Consider the following 20,446-nt stretch of genomic DNA (forward strand, 5'->3'; position numbering starts at 1 on the left):
TAAATATTTATTCTGAGCTCTCAAGATATGCACGCCGTGATCTGGGGAGCCTGCCTGCATGCTGGCAGTGTCCCCGGCACGGCGGAGGCGGGGCAGAGCCTTCCTCCACCTCCTGCTGCTGCTCCTGTGCCCAAGCTGGGTATGAGAGGAGTGACGTGGGGGGTTCACCTCTTCCCACCCCCCTGGGAACAAAACCCAAGGCCCACTAATGTGCTGTGCAAAGAAGGGTCGGGGTTGTGAGCTGCTTTTGTGCACAAGGGGCTGAGACAGAGGTTACAGCATCCCGGCCCATCTAGTGAGCTAGGATGGCACATCCCAGATGGCACCGACCTCTCTGTATCCTGCCTGACTTTCCCTGTCCCCACGGCTGCTGGAGGCTTTCCCTCTCATCTTTGCAGCTTGACCTGGACTCTCAAGGTTGCGCAGGTAACCGGAGCAATGCCAACAGCCTTGTCTTTGCTGTGCTCAGCTGCGGGTTCCCTCCCTCCCTTCCGCTTGCCTTGCTTTACTTTCCCAAGCTTTCCCGCTGCTGCCGCTTGGGCACAGGGATTGAATGAAGGGAGACTGGCCCCGTGCCGCCGGGATGCGTGTGCCTGGCGTGCCAATGAGGAGCAGGGCTGGGGCCTCTGCTCCGGGGTGTGCTGGGCACCCAGGGGCTGTGCCAGAGCACAGCTGTGCTGCAGACATAGAAGCATCATAGAATTGTCTAGGTGGCAAGGGACCTTTCAGATCATTGAGTCCAACCATCAACCCAACACTGAAAAAATCATCACTAAACCTTAGTACCATGTCTACCTCTCTTTTAAATACCTCTGGGGACGGCGATTCCACCGCTTCCCTGGGCAGCCTGTTCCAATGTTTGATAACCCTTTCAGTGTAGAAAGTTTTCCTAATATCCAACCTAAACCTCCCCTGATGCAACTTGAGGCCATTTCCTCTTGTCCTATTGCTTGTTACTTGGGAGAAGAGACTGACCCCCCACCTCTCTATGGTCCTGCATGTCCCTGCAAAAGGGGAGATGGACTCCCAGCTGGCTGCAACTACCATCCTCCAAGCACTTCCCTGGAAGCTGGTTCTCCTGCAGAGCTGTCTCTGGATGAAGGGAGAGGGGCTTTTGCATCTTCTTGCTGGAGCTCAAGTGTGGTAGCGGTTAACTTCTAGGAGAAAGGCTGGCAGCAGGTTTCTCAGCAGTTCCACAAGGGATGGGAGGATCTCTGCCTTTCCAGGTGAGCATACAAATCACTACCTCTGCCTCCAGCTGCTGCAGCCCAGGCGACCCGCTCAGCAGCTGGCACTCAGTGGCAGAGAGCCTTGTCCCCGGTCCCCCCCGGCAGTGCCAGCCAAGGCCTTCCCAGGGCCGGTGAGCGTGTGGGCGCTGATGCAGAAAATCCCCTGCAGAAGCCTAGGACTGGATGGCAGGTGCAGCTCTGCCAGGAGATGCCTTGAAACCAGCACGTAGCCAAAGGCAAGAGGACACAGAGAAGACAATAACTGATATAGTGGGATTTTTTTTTTTTTAAGGTGAAATAAGTGCAAGCTAAACTCCAAAGCCGTGAGTTTGGGACCGTGGCAGTGGTTTCCTGAGCTGCTTTTCCCATGCCTGCCCTCTGCCTGTACACGCCACCAGCTGGCAGCAGGACAAGCCCTCTCAGCTCTCACTGAATTTCAGACCAGAACAGCCTCATTAACAGGAAAAGTTCTGCTGAGAGAAGTTACTGCTGCTCTAAGAAGTGCAATTAATTGCTCTTTTCTGCTATTGCAACTGTGGACATTGAAGTTTGCTGCTCTTACACCGTGTCATGGCAGAGCTCTTGTGCACAGGAGGGCGCTGCCAGGGGAAAAAGTTAAAATATAGCAAGGACATTTTGGGGAAAGAAGCTCTTGTTGTCGGTTTGTTCCTGCTTGGGTGTCTCACGGGGTCAGAGCCGCTGTGCCCGTGCAGAGCGATACCAGCCCCTTCCCTCCTGGTGGAGTGATGGCTGCAAGATGGGTTTTAGGAAGGTGGGGGAGATGTGCCTTGTGTCGGGCTCCTCCTCTGCCTGTGCCCCTTCGTCCCCGTGGTGTCACCCCTTCCTTGCCCAGGGCTGCAACACCCTGGATCATCCTGTCTCTGTCAAGATTATTCACTGAGCAACACAGGAACAGACAGTGTCTCCTGGGAGTGAAAATAGGAGGTCTGAGACTTGTAGGAAACATTTCCTTCAGATTCAAGCTTATGCAGTCATCGGTCATTTGACCCTGTGGCACTCTGTGAGCCATGGGGAAAGCTCCCAGAGCACACGCGAGGGAAGCTTGCAGCTGGGTATTGCAATAACTTACTAGTGAATGGTTGGGATAAGTCATATTTCATAAAATCAGACAGCGAAAAGACTGCTGATTAATTCTTTATAATAAACAATGGCGAGCAGTGTGTCTTGGTTCAAGTCAGTCTGACTTTTGGAGTGACTCATGGATTTTTCTGCAGGAAAAATCACCCTTGTGGGGATTGCTGGTGTGGGGGGAGGCCTGCTTGCCTTCGTGAGTAATTCCCCCCACTCCCCCCCGAAAGCACCAGGGTGTGGAAAAACTATGAACTTCTCTGTGGGAACCGCAGGGGGGACTTGAGAGGGAGGGAGGGTGTGCTTGGCTCTACCACTGCAGCGGATGACTGTATCCCTTTGAAGAGCACCACAGGAGGTGGGGGAGTGGGTATTTCACCACCAGAAATGCTGAACAAGACGAATCTTGGGGGAAAAAAGAGCGAAGCCGCGATGTCTCAGTGAGGTCGGTTGGGACGAGCTGATGCTCCCCCTTGCAACGTGCTGCAGCGCTCCTCTGGCTAAAGCACACACCTGAGGAGAAGCGTGTCCCAGCGTCGTTCACCTCTATTTAATTTGGGTTTTACTTATTTCCCAACACCTTGACTTCGTGCTGGAAGCCAGCCAGCCTCCGTGGTCCTCCATGCTGCTGGCATCCATGGGGCGGGAGCGTGTGCAGGAGGCGGCAGCGCGTGGCCGGAGGTGTAGCGTGCGTCTGTGTGATGCTGCTTTTTTGAAAACCAGCCCGGAGTGGGATGGGGAAATGCTGGGCGAGGCACTAGTCATAGGTGTGAGCAGTGCCTGCGCCACGGAGGCGGCGCCAGGGGTGGTGGCAGTCCTTGCTGCAGTGTTGGGGGTTGTAGTTCTTAGTTCAGAGCTGAAAGCAAAAAAAAACAACAAAAAAAAAAAGTAGTAGTTCTGCTGAGCCTAAACTTGAAAATTAATTTGGTTTCTTGGTGATGTGTTTTTTGACTGGGAAAAATGCAGATATTTGGCTAAAACCTTGAGATTTCCAGCACTGCGGTGGGAGAGGCTTGTGTAGAGTTGCAGTTGGGAAGGAGGAAGAGGGAGAGGTCAACGTGGAGGCTGATCCAGCCCCGGGAAGCCACAGACAGGCTGACACGTCCCTTGGTGCAGTAACGCCCCACGGCAGCATAGCTCTGCCCATCGAATACCTGCCCGGATCCCCTGTCCCCGCAGCTGCTGCGTGGCATTGGCAGGGGCTGTGTTCCCAGAGAAGCACGCCGCCTCCTCCGTCTCCAGCCCTCCCTCCGCCGCTGTACCCATCCCGTATTCATTACGATGCCCGTGTACTTCTCTAAGCCCAATATACTTTGAATTACTGCTCATCTATTCCTCTTGACATCCTCACGCTCATAACTAGGAAGCCTGCATTACTCGTTTGCACATCTGTCAAACTGCGTGTTCCTCGGCCATTTCCAGAGATACATAAAATTGCCCGTGGTTATGACATTATTGACAACCCACCCCATCTCCTTCCCCCTCCCTGAGCCCAAATGGCTGCCTTGCTTTATGAGGATTGATATTTGGGCAGTAAATATTTTAGAGCGTCATCTGATGAGTGTGTCTGTGCGGGTGAATACATTTCTGGTTGAGGGCAGATGTTGGAGCTATCTTCATTGGAAATGCAGGGCCTTGGCTTTCCCCCACCAGCCTTTGCGGCATCTCCGTCATCTCTTTCCAGCTGGCTGTTCCTGGTGGGAAAAATGGGAATCAGAGGGGAAAAGCCAAGTAGAGGTTGCTGGGAAAAGGACTAGGGCTGGCTGGGCTGGCAGAGTTCCACGAGGGATGTTGGGTATCGATGGCCCATGGCTGCAGCATCCTGGTGCTGGGCTCCCCATGTCTGTCACTAGCAGGATTGAATTTCTACAGGCAAGGTGTTTTCCTTTCCCAAACCCAGGGAAGCCACTAGTTCCTGCTGCGTTGGACAAGAAGTTTCAGCCCTTTTGAAAAAAAAAAAAAGAAAAAAAAAACGACAAGCGTCAGGCTGTCTGCGGTTTCTGAGGGATATATTTTGACTCGGCTGTTCTGAAAAGCCGCTTCATCTCCCGAAGTTTCAAAATGCGCTTCAGTAAATGCCTCTAAAGAGGAAACAACTTCGGAACAACACAGCCTGGGTGACCTGAACAGCGTTTGGTTTTTTTTTTTTTTAATCTTGCTGAGAAAAGCAAAGGAGCCGATTTTCAGTACTTCAAAATGTTTTGCTTTCCTTTCCTCAAATCAGCAAAACAAAGAGTGTTCCCTGATTCCTAGGGAAGAGAAAAAGCAGGTGCAGGTTCTGCAGAGCGAGCTGGGGCTGGGCTGGGCTGCAGCTGGCTGCCGTTCAGGGTGTCACCCTTGGCTTGGGCTGGCTCTCAGTTGGGGGCATCAGAAATAGGGGAGCTTTAAAGTACATCTGCACTAAGGCTCTCCAGGAGTTTTCCTGGCTCCGGACCAGGGTGCTGCATGCCAGGCTAGGACCCCCTGCCGGGGGAACCAGGGTGAGGTGATGCAGGGGCTGCTGGGCTGGCACCCCCGCTGGCGTGTCACCCCAATGCCAGCTGTTCCCAGGGTGTGGATGTCCTTTTTTCCAACCCTCTTGGCTTGCTGATGGAGGGGGGAGCAATGAGCAAAGGGGGCTTGGCAGCATCACTGGATTTTTAGGGGCAGGGAGCAGGATGGAGCATTTCTGGGTGCTGCTGCTTGGGGTTCGAATCACAGAATCACAGAATGGTCGGGGTTGGAAGGGACCTCTGGAGTTCATCTCATCCAACCCCCTGCCAAAGCAGGGTCACCCAGAGCAGGCTGGGCAGGAACACATCCAGGCGGGTTTGGAATATCTCCAGAGAAGGAGAGACCCCACCCTCTCTGGGCAGCTTGTTCCAATGCTCTGGCACCCTCAAAGTAAAGAAGTTTTTCCTCATGTTGAGATGGAATTTCCTGCGTTCCAGTTTGTGCCCGTTGCCCCTTGTCCTTTTGCCAGGCACCACTGAGAAGAGTCTGGCCCCATCCTCTTGGCACCCACCCTTTAGATATTGTTCATCATTGATGAGATCCCCTCTCAGTCTTCTCTTTTCCAGCCTAATACATCCCCAGGGCTCTCAGCCTTTCCTCATCAGAGAGATGCTCCAGTCCCTTGATCATCTTCATATCCCTCTGCTGTCCCCTCTCCAGTAGTTTCCTGTTCTTCTTGAACTGGGCAGCCTAACACTCCTGAGTATGGCCTCACCAGAGCAGAGTAGAAGGGGAGGATAACCTCCCTCAACCTTCTGTCCGCGCTTTTTTTAAGGCACACCGGGAGACTATTGGCCTTCTTGGCCACAAGGGCACATTGCCGGCTCATGGTCAACATGTCGTCCACCAGGACTCCTCTACAGAGCTGCTTTCCAGCAGGTCAGCCCCTAACCTGTACCAGTGTATGGGGTTATTCCTCCCCAGGTGCAACACCCTACACTTGCCCTTGTTGAACTTCATTAGGTTCTTCTCCACTCAACTCTCCAGCCTGTCCAGGTCTCACTGTATGGTGGCACAGCCTTCTGGTGTGTCAGCCACTCCTCCCAGTTTTGTGTCATCAGCCAACTTGCTAAGGGTGTGCTCTGTCCCCTCAACCAGGTCATTGGTGAGTATGTTGAACAACACTCCAACCAGACTCTGCGCCACTGATCACAACCCTCTGAGCTTTGCCATTCAGCCAGTTCTCAATCCACCTCTCTGTCCACTCATCTAACCCACAATTCCTCAGCCTACCTATGAGGGTGTTATGGGAGACACTATCAAAAGCCTTGCTGAAGTTGAGGTAGACAATGTCCGCTGTTATCCCCTCATCTACCCAGCCAGTCATGCCGTCATAGACAGCTATCAGTTTGGGCAATTTACCAGATTTCCCCTTGGTCACTGAAGCTGTTGCATAGGCAAGGTGGGTGCCCGAGGGGCACATGAATTTTCAGGGGAGCCACTTTCTTGGGGGCAGCTTTGCTAGCACTGGTACCATGATGCAGGTGTTTTGCTGGTCCACTGTACCTCTTAGATCTAGTTTGTTCATGCGAGGAGAGATCTGCAACATGGAGGAGCTAAACTGTATGGGACAGATCTGCAGAGGTGCTGCAGAGAAGAGATGGTCCCCAACTCTGCTTGCAAGGGTTGGCGTCTCCATCTCCAAAAGGCCTCGTTGCAGGAGCCACGCGCTGAGGTGAGGAGTTCAGTGGCCTCATTTACTTGCCGATGAGGGATGCTGCCCTGTCCCTGTCCAGTCTGCTTTTTTACAGCAATATAGTATCTATTTATTTATGATTTCCGTGGGTGGTGTTTTGGATGATCTATTGAGCCAGAGTGAGATATTTTGAGGCACAGTGAGATATTTTAAAAACATCTCATCACTCTGGAAATATCCATGGTGCGATAGCTGCATATTAGTCATTCGGAAAGGGAGTGATTTCAATGAAAGAAAAAACATTTCATCTTGTCAGAGCGTTTTCACTCACTGTCTACCAGGCAGCTGCTGTCAGTCTTCAGTCTCTGTGGCTGGTTTTACTCTTCTCAGGCTCTGCCTTTTATTTTATTTTCTAACAAGAAATAAAATAAACCCTCTAATGGATATTGGTAGCTATGAACTCATCAATTGTCAGTAAGAAAGAGCCTTTAAAAAGATGCAGTAAACCCTCTTTGCACTGGATTATTTCCAGCGGGATTATTTCTCCCGGGCACTATCTCCATTTGGAAGGAGAAACTCCTCCTCCAGGTATTGGACCTTGAACAAAAGCCCCTGCCTCCAACATGATTTATTTCCCTGGAAATTGGGAGCAACTCCAGCACTCTTGCACACCATCTGGGGATGCCGAATTAGGCTCACAGAGAACAGGAGGAGAGATGGTTTTCTCCTAGGAGAAGAAAAAAAAAAAATCTGTAAGAAAACACAAATGATGAGGCCCCATCCTGCAAGGGAAAACAGCACAAAGCCGTTCAGCAAATCAAAAGCCAAATGAGCTGTAAAAAAACACCACCATGGCAGGAGAGATTTTCACTTGGAGGGAATCTGCCATAAATCACCTAATATTCAGCTTTGCACTGCCATTTGGGAAGATGTTCATCATGTTCTCCTGGTCTCTGCTCTGCTTTATGTGTATCTATAGCTGGGGTTTCTATAGCACAGCCCGCATGCCCCAGGGAAGAGGCGATTCGGCCAAGATGCTCCCATCTTGTCTGATCATTTTCCATAATCAGGCTAAGAGTAATTACACTGTAGTTACACCCCGAATACTGCACACTGTCGCTTTGCAGGACGCAATTGTCAGTCCGGTAGATAACTGCTTAAACGACTAAAAATTGGTGGTTAAATGCTTGATTGGTGTTGATACCCAGAGTTTTCCCACAGCGCAGGATGCTCGAGCACGTCTAAGGGAAGCCTGCTGGGGATGGGCTCACGTCCGAGCTGTTTTTGGGGGACAATTCTCTGCTGCAACAGCTCCCCCTTGGCCATCTTCTTTGAGTTAGGAAGTCCTGGCTGGGTTTCCTTCGTCCCAGAGTTTTCCCAGGGTGCAGAATGATCAGGCGCATCTAAGGGCACCTCCAGGGAAGCCTGGTGGGCATGGGCTTGTGCCAGATATGTTTTGGGGGAATATTTCTCTGCTGCAGTGACTCCTCTTTGGCCACCTCTGACTTAGGGAGTCCTGGCTGGGTTTTCTTCACCCCAGATTTTTCCCGCAGCGCAGGATGCTCGAGTGCATCTAAGGGAAGCCTGGTGGGGACGGGCTTGTGCCCAAGCTGTTTTGGGGAAACGTTTCTCTGCTATGACATCTCCCCCTTGGCCATCTACTTTGAATTAGGGAGTCTTGGCTGGGTTCCTGAAGCCCTGTGTGGAGGGGCAGCTGCCTTCACTGGGGCCTGCCCACTCTTCCCGGCGCTCTGAGCTCTGTCTGCATCCCCTGTGCATGCCCACCCCACCTCTTTCCGCTGCGGTCAGAGCGACTCCAGCCAGGGGTTTAAAATAGAAGCTATTAACTAAAGAGCAGCAGAGGGCAGGGGGGAGGCAGCTGAGTCCCCCCAGGGAGGATGCCAGCACTGGCTTGGGGTTTAGTGAGCCCTGGTGTCTTGGAGCCTTCTCGCCAACTCCCCTGGGACGAAAGGGGCATCAGTCCCCAGGAAAGCAGAAATCAGGGGGGGTCAGGGTGGCGGCTGCCCTGGACCAAGTGCCCATAAACCCCGTCTCTTGCTAAAAGCTGGGCTCGGCAGTGGGGACTTGTAAGCTTTACAACTGCTGCCTTTTATTTCTAGCAAAATGAAATGAAGAAGGCAAAGCAGAGCCATTGCTTCCCTTTAACCTTTTCCCTTTCACGCTCAGGCTTGACCCAAAACGTTCTTCTTCTGGTTTGCACGCAGAGCTCTCTTCCCAATAGCTCTTAATTCAATTAACGCAAGCTGACCTTCTGCATTTCTTGGACAGAGGCAGGACTTATCACCCACGTGGGGAATCCTCTGCTCTCCTTCTCTTTTGGCCAGGCATTCTACACATCCCTTTGCTGCTGGCGAGCGCGTCCCCGTCCTGCGCCCCTGAGTCAGCAGTATGCTGCTGCTGCCAGCGTGCTCTTTCAGATTAAAAAAATAAGAAAGTTGCAGTATTTAAAGTATTTAAGCAGATGGGAAGCCACAAACTACAGTCAGCGGAGGGAGCATGTTTCATGACTAACAAAATATGCCAGGTAGGCCGTTCCACTTGAGATATTTTCAGGAATATAATCGCTTTCACACATCTTCATAAATTTGCCAAAGTGTTAGTTTTCCCCCATATGGATTGGGGAGGATGCAGCATGTCATGACTGTTGCACAGCATCTTGAATGCTGTGTCTTCATGGTGGGTTGTTTTTTAATTTTTTCCTTCCCCCCCCCCCTCCCAGGCTGTAATTGAACTAGAAGTTTGATTCCCCGTTCCCTATAATTAACGTGGGCAGAGGGTCATCCTCAAGCATTTCGGTGGGGGAGCTCCTTGGCCTCCATCCAAGGCAGGGCAGAGGAGGCAGGGGTTAAATCTCTAATAATGTCCCCAAAAAGGGCTGGAGCCGTGCCAGGGATACTGTCCCCAGTGGGGTACCAGCAGGTGATAGGGGGTTGCTCTAAGGGAGCCCCCAAAGGCTGCATCCTTCCCATTCAGCTCCTTTGAATAGATGCTCCGGCGTCACAACGGGGTAAACAAATGCAAAATATTTTGAAGTCATTCAGTCTCAGCGTTGGATTCTTTCTTTTCTTTTTGGTATTGTGGCAAAATTAAATAAAAGGACCCACTTTCTGCATGTTATTGATCTTTCACTCAAAATCTGGGCCCTTTTCCAGGAAAAATGAGCCCTTTTGTGAACAAAGAGACAGGCACCTTCCCAACAAAAGTCGGCTTTCAAATCCAGTGTTCTCTGTGTTTGAAATTTCATGTTTCTGATAGGAAAATATCAATTTCACTCAAATTTGCAGTGAAGTCACGCTGGAAGGGGTGTGTGGGGGGAGAGACTGCCCTGAATGGATTGATGAGCACTTGAAGGCCGGATTGCCAGAGGGATTTAAAAGCAAAGGGGAAAAAAACCTTGTCACTGATTTTGAACAGCTTGAGTTTGTGAACCTGGAGCCGGGCTGTTGGGCTGGAGATAGCCCCGCTGTCCTTGTCCCTCAGGGACTCAAAGCGTTCATCATACATCCTGCCCGTGGCAAGAAGGCTCAGCCTGTTGTGGACATGTGTCCTGTTGTGGACATATCTCAGCCTCAGTGGTTTATATTCTTTTTTTTTTTTTTTTTTTTTTTTTTTTTTAACATGGTGGCTGCTAGGGCCAGATACTGAACTGGTATAAATTGGTGTAGCTCTGTTACCTCGGATGGGGACTCCACCAAGCGCTGCTTGCTAGTGTCTTAGACAAGCTGGGCTCACCTAAGGTTAAATCGATAAATCTCCGTAGCTCGTTTATTTGTTGGTGAAGCACTTGGGAATCGCTTGGGAGGAGATGTGTGACGCTCCCTTGGACCACGCTGCCACGTGGATGCTCAGCTGGCAGGCAGGGCTGCCCAGCTGGGTATCCCAAACACGTCTCCATAGCGCAGCCCATCGCCGCAACACCCCCATTATAACCAGGGGAGATGCATTCCCCTCCCAGTCCTGCTGCTGCATCCTTTGAGAGCAAGTAAATTGGTTTTCTGCACTTGTGCGGCGGAGATGCTCTTTCCTCGCTGTAATGCCGGAGGGATGGAGGCAGCGCCGGCTCAAGGGCATCCTTCCCAAGGTTGTCCATCCGGCACCCTGCTCATTCACTGCTGCTACACAAAAAGTTTCCTGGTGGCTCCGAGCAGAAAAGTTTCTCCCCCCGCCCCAATGGGGTTGCTCACAGTGCTTTGATTCCCGGCTGCGTGTGTAAGCTTGCTTATCTTTGGAAAGGCACGGCGGCGCTGACAAGCGGTGCAGGCGACGGGGGCTTGTAGGTGGATCGTTTTTAGCAGCGCGCACGCACGGAACAGACAGCTTGGGCATGTTCCAAAACACTTCCCACGTCCCCCCCCCCTCGCCAGTCCCCCCCGCCCTGGCTGAATTTTAAGAAGCTGGGGCATCTGCACGTTCAAAATGCTCCGGGGTTGGAGCCGGGGGAAAAGAAGGAAAAAAAAATAATCCCAAAGGCAGGCAGAGCAGGCAGCGTGTGGAAGGGGCGAGGAGCACCAGCAGGCTGATGTCTTGCTACGGAGGGGAGGTTGTTGGAAAGGCTGAGCAGCTCCCAGCCACTCTCCGGAGGGGCAGAGCACAGGTGAGCGTGGAGAAGCGCCTGCTGGCTGGCCTCGGGGCTGGTCTTGCTTGTGGTTGAGTGGGGGGGACTGGGAAGAGGAGTTATTCAGGAATGGTGTCCGGGTGAGTGCTTGTTCCTCCTGTCCAGCCGGGGTGGTGCAGCCTCTGAGCAGCTCCCTATTTTGGGGGGGGCCAGAGCCTTGCAGGAAGAGGGGGGATGGCAGGGGAGCAGAGCTGTCTTCCTAACGGTGGGAATAAGCCCTGTGCTTGTCCCACCTTGGGGCTGCCTGTTAAAGGCAGGAGGTGCCCCACCGACTTCTTTCTGTGGGGCAGCCCTGGACGCAGGACCAGCATCATCTCCTGGTGGAGATAAAGAAGGCAGGCAGTTGTTGGGAACACACAAGCCCTGTGGTTGCACCGGCTGGCTGAGGGTTATTTCAGCCCTACCCTGGGCTCCCTGGGGCAGGGTGGGAGGTACAGCTGGAGAAGGGAACCTCTGGGGGTTGGAGGATGGTCTCTGTGTATGTGTGTGCGGTCCAGTGAAGTCTTGGAGCCCTGGACTGGGGCTTCTCTGAGTCCAGGTATAGCTCTGGATAAGTAGCTTGTGTTCCCTGGATGGGAGGCTTTCTGTGCTGGGTGCCCAGTTTAGGTGCCTGGAAGTGCTCTTGCTGTTGCTGCTCCCTTGAGATCCGAGGTCCCTGCTCCTGGTGAGATGGGGCCTCGGAGGTCTGGCACTGGAGCACTAGGAGGGAATGGGTGTAAATCTGGAGAGCCTGAGCTGTCCGTCAAGGTCCTCAGCTTATGAAGTGGGTCTGCATTCTGAGATCCAAGGATGGAGAGCATGTCCACCTGCATGCTCCATCGAGATCCTATTCCTGCTGCTGGTGAGGAGGACAACTGTGCAACGTCCTGGCAGCCCTAAGCCATCGTTGTAGGGGTGTCCGGGCTCCAACAGCTCCCTTGTATCTTGCACAGCATGTGTCTCTGGGCCAGGCAAGGGGGATGCTCCTCCCGACGCATGACGTGCAAGAGGAGCATCTTCCCGGCGCACAGCATGGATGCCTTCCCTACCACTCAGCAGACAGTGACCTTGGTGTCTGGGTGACTCACGCCCTGCCCTTCTGCAAGCAGAGCTGGTGGCTTATTTAAACGTGACTTTTGCCTGGTGGAGATCCTGAGGAGATGGGGAAGCTTGTGAGGAGCGAAAAGAAGAAAAGCCCAGGCATGGAGAGCAGCCCTGCCTCTCCTGTGAGCTAAATGCCCCCAAGCACAGGACTTCTTTCCTTTCCTTTTGGGAAGAGGAGACTTCTTGGGAAGCCTGTGCTTCCTAAGCATCCCTCCCAGAAGAGGCTGAAGCAGACTCTAAATTATGAACTTTGTAAGTCTCTTGGTACCAGCAGTAGTGCTCTCCACCATGTCCTCCTCCCCCAGGTAGCCTCAGGGCAAGGAGCAGCCTCTTGGCAATGGATAAGTTTCTGGGGTCGTTCTGTCCTCTGTCCCTCCTCCCTTGGGTAGGCAGGGGGACATTTGCACCTCTGGCATCCCAGGGAGGAGGACAAGGCTCTCCCGGCTGCGGTGCTAGGCACGAGATGCTCTTCTGCTGTGTGCCCCAGGATGATGATGAGGAGGAAGGCAGAGAGGGATGGGGAGGGACCCAGGGTGCCCTGGGGGACTGGGTCATTCCTGCTAATTAGTGATGTAACCAGCCATCGCACAGCCCCAGCTCCTGCCAGATAATTACCTTGCTGGGTGCAGGGAAGGGAGCAGAAAAACTCGCTGTCCACGGGGACTTAAAAGCCTCCCCATTCCTCAACTCATTTGGGAAAGGCAAGAAAAAAAAAAACCAAAATGGATAAGTATTTTAACAGGTATTTCTGCCAGCCAGGCAGGCCAATTTGTTACCGAAGTGACACACTTGATTTTAACTGTAAGAATCAAGGGTTTTTTGGCTTTTTTCCTTTTTCAGTCCTCGGGGGTGTGTGTGTGTGTGTGGCTCAGCCACGGGGTGAGCATGGGGGTCAGGCAGGTGGCTCTGGCTTCCTCCCTGGCTGAGCATTGCTACGTTCATGGGTGTTTTAGAGAGGGGGGAGAAAAATAAACCTACGAGTGATCCCAGTCTGCCCATTGCAGCGCAGTGAGGTTTTCATTGGGCCAGGTTATCTTGTCATCCCTTTGCTAACGTGACCGTGTGGATGCTGCCTAAGGGCTGCCAAGGGCCCTGGCCGCTCAGACACCCTGGGGACGGCTCCTAGGGGCTGCCCTGCGGGTCCCAGCCAGCCGGGCCAGGGCTGTGCCAGGCAGTGCCGTCCCTTGTGTGCTCCTTGTGCCCAGCGGGTGGGATCGCTGCTGGTCAGAGCAGCATCTGCGCTCTCCTCATACCTCACGCCGGGGCCAGGGACCTCATTAGCTGCCTCCATCCCCTTTCTCTTCTGTTTATCTCCAGTTTTTCAACCACTTGTTCTGATTCTAATTTTTTTGTGTGTGTGTGATTTTTTTTTTCCTGGCTTGAAGTGACAAATGACTGCGTGAGTCGTGATGGGGCCTGACAGCTCCCTGCAGGCCCTGCCAGGCTCTCCCGAAGTTGGGGCCATGGGGACTGCTGCAGCAGCTGCTTGTGCGGGTCCCATCGGGGGATACGGCGGGGACCAGGCATCCCAGCCTTTTTCCCCCATCACCCATTAACATTTTGCTCTGCGTTGCTTGGCATAGGGTCTGGCAAAGCTCAGGTGTCCAAGGAGGGATCTGGGGCAGATTTGTGGTTCTCCTCGGGAAAGCGGGGGGGACACCATGGGATGGGGTGACAAGAGGGCAGCAGTGTGGCAACAGCTTGGGATCAAAGCTCAGTGCAGCCCTTGCCTCTCTCCATTGGCTGTAGTGGATTTGGGGCTGTGCCGAGCTAAAGCAAAGGCTCTGGGACACAGGTGTGTGCCTTGGTCATGAATAGGCGTTGAGTCGGTGGCCTTGTCCCCATCCTGGTGCACCTGGGATGTCTGCTTCCGTGCAGAGCGGGGCCCCAGGCTGGTGCTCCCCGTGGCACCTCCCTGCTGAAGGAGCCACTTGGTGCCACGCGCTGTCGGGGTGCAGGGGACAGCAATTCCTCCTCCTCCTCCTCGGTGCGGGGCTGCAGGTCCCAAGCCATGTCTCTCCTGCTGCCAACACTGCCCTGTCGGCAGTCTCAGTCCTCCTTCCTCCACACCCCGTCTCCCTTTGGAAAACCAGCAGTTACCCTTAGTCAGTGCTGTCATACGGATCATTACTTTGGGAATCCCAGGGAGAAGCGTGCTTGGCCACGGTCCCGTGTGGCCAGTGTCATCCTCTGCAGTCCATCGCCACCCTGGCACCTCTTGCTTAGAGGCCACCCCGACCTCTTCCTTGCCGCTCTGGGATGCTCCCAGCAGCTTGCTGATGCTTTTTATAGCCCGAGCCCATGATTCCCAGCAGGCTCGCCAGCTGACCTGGATACAGCCGCACTGCATTAGGCCTGCGTTTGCTCACGTCTCCCCTGCCCCCTCCTCATGTTGCAGTGGGCTTGTTGGTGCCAAGGAAGTGGCCGGCTGCTGTGCCTGGTGCACCCCAGGCCCTCCTTGCAAAGGTGGCAGTGTCTGTCGTCCTCCCGGCTCTTGCGTCTAGCATTTTCAGTCCAGGATGGGTAATTGGGATTTCTACAGGCACGCGCCATTGGATCTCTGCTCCGTGGGGGTCCGTCCTCTGTAGCAGGTGCTTTTTCTCCCAGATGCTGTTCTGCACACAGGGAGCAGGGACAAATTAGCAACCCTGGCATTTCTGGCTCTCCCCCCTCCTTGCCTGCCCACACCGCTTCCCTCCTCTCTTTAAAGAGATTCAGGTCATGCCTGGAATTAGGGCTTCCTGAACTGCACAGAAACAGTGTTTAAACTGCTTACCTTCAATTAGATGGAGTGGTTTGGGTTTGGTTTGTCCCCCCACCCCTGCTCTCAGCTTCGGAGGGGTGTTCACGGTACGGCGCATTAATCCTCGCCCCAATGCCTCTGCCATCATGGGCTGCTTTTCTCTGCAGAGGTGAGTCTGGGGTCCCTGGGGGGGCTGCTCCCCCCTTCGCACCCCACTAGCAGCCAGCTGCTCTTGACACAGAGACCTTGCAGGAAGGCATTTTATTTAGCCGGCTTCGTTTATCACGGCGCTCCGGCTGGGATTAGACACAGATAAGACGATCAATAAATCCTTCTCTTGGCTGAGATGTGCTGTGAATTTTTCGGGGAAGGGTAGGGAAAGGAAGGGCGCCTGTTCAAAGGCGGCGAGCCGGAGGCAAGGGAGGGGACAGGCGATGCTGTGAGGTGGCAGGGAGAGGGCCCTGCCTCCAGATGTCCCCGCTGGTTTATAAGAAGATGTCTGTATGTGTTAGAGGGGGCAAGAAACCCCACGCCGCTGCTGCAGCTGGCATGGCTGTGCTGCAGGAGAAAGTAGGTCAGGCTGTGCTGCAGAGCCTGGCGCCGAGGCAGAGCCCCCAGCAGAGATGGGCACCCACTTCTCCCCTCATTCCGCCCCCTGCAGCTGCTCCGCTGGCAGCCGGGGGCAGCCCGCCCCACGCCGAAGGCAGCCACTGGCTTGGCATCAGCCCCTCGCCCTTGCGTCAGGGCGCGTTTGGCTGCAGGAGGGATGCCCCAGGGATGCAACTCCAGCATCGGGAGGGAACAGCCGCTTCTCCAGCTCCCCAGCATTTTGGGGTCTTCCCCCCCCACCTTAGCCGGGTGTGGGAAAGTGCAGGGCCAGCCCCCTCCCTCCTCCTGAGAGCGTTTTCTGCATCGGCAGGGAGATTTGGGGGAAGGAGGAGAAAAAACGTTAAAAGCAGAGTTTAATGCCTAAATCTGCAGCAGTTTTGGGTGCCTCATGGGGCTCTCAGAGCCCCCCTCAGAGGGAAAGGGGGGGCAGGACAGGACCAGTGATGAGGGTCCCCTGGGTCAGGCTCAGGCGGGGCTGGAGTGTGCCCCAGCTTGGCTCAGGAGGATGGCTGGGTCCATCACCACTTTCCAGGAAGGTTTCGTGGCTGCTGGGGCGAGAGAAAAATTAAGATGTGCTTTCAAGACAGAGGTGTTTAAAGTGCAAATCAGGACCATTTCCCTGGCGGAGCCCAGCATGGCACTTTGCTATAGCTATAGGCACCTGGTGTGAGAAGGAAGAAAACTTTGAAATCGCCTTTGTCACGTGAGGGCACGGCTGGGCTCCCGCTCCCAGCTGCGCCGTGGGTGTTGGATCGCATCCATGGGAGCACGACTTGCTGTGGCCAGGGGCACGGGCCACCAGCCCGCGACTGCCAGGCTCAGGGAGGTATCAATCCCACACTGACATGGTTCCGGTGGCATCCGTGCCGTAACCCAGAGGGGAGAGGCAGGCAGGGGCACCGCATCCTCCAGCAAGGACGTGGACCGATCCGAGAGGGACAGTGGTGAAGATGCAGCAAGCCAGGCGGGGAATCAATTGAGTGTGTAGATCACAGGCAGGTCTGGGCTTTATCGATTTTCAATGAAAAGCTGTGTCATGAATTTTTCTCTCTCGCTGTATTTGCTGCAAAGTTGCATCTTGACTCCAGCCGCTAACTAGAGAGCTCATTTTTCCCCCCCAGGAGAAGCTGGGGGGTGGAGGCAAGTTTGCACATGGTCTTTTTAAGCGCATGATGGATGCAGCAGCTTTACTAATCCAACACCAGAAGAGAAAGCTGGTATTAACAGCAGAAAATGTTATGTCCAGCACTTCAAGTGACTTATCGCTAAGGGGCTGCATGTGGGATGCGTCTTATTTGATGGGCTGCATTCTGCATTCCTTGCTGCTCCAGTATCCACCTGGGAATGGTGGTCCTGGTCCGCTCTGTCCCCAAGAGGGAAGTGACATCAGCTGGGGGCCTGGGGGTTGTCACTGCCCTGGGTGGTTTTCCTTTCCTCCCAATGAGGGTAAGACCCTAAAACAGAGGGGACATGGTCTCCGTGTCAAAACTTTTTTTGGAAGTTGCTGAGCCATCCGGTTGTATCCCTCGCTTAAGCTGGTGTTTGGAATTTGGAGCGTCTTTTTAATCTCTAAGCCATTGTTTTTAAACATTAAAGAATATTTGGAAATGAGTATAGCATGAAATGTTTTAGGAGACGTTTCTCTCTGTCTTCAGAAACTCTGACAAGTCTTTTTTGCCTCTCTGATGAACGTGTTGGGAATCCAGGGCAAAGCATTGCAACCAGCTGAGGGCTTTAAAAATAGATGACCAATGTTTGAAGGGCTTCAGATGGGTTTATCTGGAAAAAAGGCGATGGAGAGGAGATGTTTTACCCGGTTTTGGGTAGCACCGTGCAGGAAGATGCGCAGCCATGGCAGCTCATGGCCTCGCAGGGCTGGGAAGCCTTGTAGGGGGCTGGGAACGTCCTGGAAGGGTTAATTCTGGCGCCTGGATATAGCTGGATGCACTGAAGCTGAAGTGGAGCAGTATGCAAATCTATCCACTTTCATAAACTGCTTAATTAGGCGAATGTTAATGAGACGTTAATTACTGTTGTGCCGGCGAATCCCACGGAACGGAGATTATGTTTCTCTTCAAACATCCAGTCTTAATTATAACTTGCACTTAATTCCACTGTCTTGCCTGGGACGGAGCTGGGTAGGGAGGACGAGGCGCCAGCTCCCATGGGTGCCCGCAGCACGTCCTCCATCCTCGCCCACACCGCAGTGCTGGCCGTGGGCACGTGGCGATGGAGCCGGGGTGGTGGTGGCTTGGGGACAATGGCTGTGACCCCCTCCCTTGCAGCCAGCTCCTTGTGCTCGGGTCCAGCCTGGCAGTGAACCCTCTGGGTGCGCGTTGCTGGTGGGTCAGGATGGAAAATCCCATGTAAAATGTAAAAGCTCCCATCCTTTTCATTCCTGGTCTTGGGAAGCCTTTGGGAGGTCCCTGTTCATGCCCCGTGTGCTCCAGGGATGCCACATTGCTCTGCTCTGGAGGAGCCTGCCCTAAACTGGTCAGACTGGGCTAGGGGAGCAGCCAGGGATGCGAGCATCCGTCCTGTGCCCAGTCCCCGCCTTGGCCTTTCCAGCTGGACTGAAAAATGCTTTCTGCTGCCTGTGATTTCCCATTCCTGTATGGATTTTTATTTATTTTGATGGAGGTGCAAATTGCTGGAGGTCCTGCTTCCACAGTGCCTGAAGTGCGCAAGTGAATATTTTTAAAGTATGGCTTCAGCTTGCAGATCAGCAAGAGATCACTTCAATGATGAGCAGAGAAACGGTATCCCCTTTCCAATTTTAATACCTTATTTTTTTTTTAACTTGGCTTCCATTAATGTTCAGGATAATGTAATACTTTCAAATGAAGTATTAGTGAGCCATAAAATCTGCATCCTCAGGTGTTTTTTTTTTGTTCTGGTTTTCATCCATGCGTAGTTGGTGGCTGCTCTGGGCTGACTGTGAGGTTTTTTGGGTCTTTGCTCATCACCGTGAGCAGTGTGGCGGAGTGTGCTGGGGTTCCAGAGGCCTGGAGGGGATGGTGTCATAAGGCTGAAGCATGAGATTTGGGCTCCGTCGGGGCTTTTTTTAGTACTGGCAGGGATGATTTCTTCCAGCAGTGGGGCTCTTTTCATGCAGGGAGTTGTTCGCCTCGCTGCCGCTGCCAGTGGGAGAGCAAAGGGGCTGCCCACCCTGGCAGCAGCTCGATGTCCTTCCCCTTCCCCAGCAAATGAGCTTTTTAATTACGTGTGCCACATCTACACACCTCAGAGCTTGCTGCCAGAAACTGGCAGCTGCAGAGCGGTGGCCGTTGTCACCTCGGGCCCTCTCCGACGTCCACTAGTGGCTTGGGAAGCCGCTCCAGGGTCGGAGTAGCTTTGGATTTCCATCGCCTGCTGCTGCAGCCTCGAGGGGTGATGAGAAAGAGTGTCGTCCCCCGAGCCACCCGCACCAGGGGTGATCATTCTCTGTATTGGATGTTTTCAATTACAAAGGGTGTCAGCTTCGGTTTCGTTTCCCCGATGTTTCTTTCTTTTCCTCCCCTCTGTTCCGACACTGCTGTTTGATTTCCAGACAGGTTTGATATTTCCTCCCCCAGCATAGCTGGCAAGCCCTGGGGGACTTCTGTGGGCAGCTCCCTTCAGTGCCACTCCTTTGATGGCAGGTGATGTTCCTCCGGTGAGGGACACGTGGGGACATGCGGGGCTGGAGAACCAAGTGCAGGAGGGCTGGAGGCTGCACCCGCCAGGCTCCTGCCAGCTCTCACTGCTTTCTTCCAAAATCATCTGAACGTGACTTTTTTAATCTCCTAAAAAGCTTATCTACCGGAAGAACCACCAGGGATTTTGGCCTTTTTTTTTTCCTTCTCCTCTGCACTCTGCATCTCTCAACGTTGAAGTCCCTGTTAATTAATTAAGAATTAATTCATTCCAATTCCTTTAACTTTCAAAAAATGGCAGGATCTGGCCACATAGCCCCTCACGGATCCGCCTGCCACTCCCGCGTCCCCTCCTTCCAAGAGCGAATCTTGAACAAACAGAGCCCCTGCTGCAAAATCAACAGCTGCGTGGGAAGCAGAGGCAGCGTTTTGCACATGATTTCAATAAAATACAGTGTGTTGGGGAAACATGAGGGACGGCAAAGCCCACCCAGGGTAGGGGGGGATGGGACCAAGAGAGGCTATCGCCCGCATTGAGACCCCGCCACTGAGAAGTCCCCAATGTTGGTGGCTCCTGTGCCACTTTTTGGAATCCCAAAATGCCACAAGCAGGTACGAGCAGGTGCTGGTCGCTTCTAATTGATGAGTCTAGCACCAGTTTTATTTATAGGGAAGGGAAGGGAAGGGAAGGGAAGGGAAGGGAAGGGAAGGGAAGGGAAGGGAAGGGAAGGGAAGGGAAGGGAAGGGAAGGGAAGGGGGAGAGGGAAAGAGGGAAAGAAAAAAGGGTTCGGGTCAACAGGGAAGGGAAGGGAAGGGAAGGGAAGGGAAGGGAAGGGAAGGGAAGGGAAGGGAAGGGAAGGGAAGGGAAGGGAAGGGAAGGGAAGGGAAGGGAAGGGGGAGAGGGAAAGAGGGAAAGAGGGAAAGAAAAAAGGGTTCGGGTCAACGGCATGTCTAATTAGCCTTATTGTGCTGGGAGCCAGGCGTCGGGGTAAATCCATTTCCACAGCACCATATTGTCTTTACTGAGTGGGAAGCTGGGGGAGAAATGAATGTTCTTCATATATTATCGCGGCCTGGTGGCGATGAGGCAGACAGAGGTGATGCAAAGGTGATTAATGAGAAAGTTTGAGTTAACGAAGTGTAGTCATCTCTCATTAAGGGGAAATGAGTTCCCTTTACCACCAGCCGTTGGCTTTGTGAAGTTGGGAGCGCTCTCGCCTTCCTGTTTTTTTTTTTTTTTTAAATGCCAGATGATTTGTTTCTTATTTACCTTCACTTGCCAGGTTGATGGCA

General features: G+C 53.4%; 1 protein-coding gene across 6 annotated transcripts in view; it reads left to right on the forward strand.

Annotated features, from left to right (window-relative positions):
• LINGO1 (leucine rich repeat and Ig domain containing 1) overlaps positions 1–20,446 on the forward strand; it is a 166,663-nt gene that overhangs the window by 17,727 nt on the left and 128,490 nt on the right. Inside the window, exon 1 of one of the 6 annotated variants that reach the window (XM_063345568.1) lies at positions 10,871–11,062. The exons of 4 other annotated variants lie outside the window; for them this stretch is intronic. In XM_063345568.1, the coding sequence (XP_063201638.1) occupies positions 10,988–11,062 (75 nt within the window). In that variant the 5' untranslated portion in view covers positions 10,871–10,987. Of the gene's footprint in view, positions 1–10,870; positions 11,063–20,446 lie in introns of those variants that run through there. One more of the 6 variants, XM_063345571.1, reaches the window with a different exon arrangement.

This window comes from Chroicocephalus ridibundus, chromosome 9 (genome assembly GCF_963924245.1).
Source record: "Chroicocephalus ridibundus chromosome 9, bChrRid1.1, whole genome shotgun sequence".
Taxonomy (NCBI): domain Eukaryota; kingdom Metazoa; phylum Chordata; class Aves; order Charadriiformes; family Laridae; genus Chroicocephalus; species Chroicocephalus ridibundus.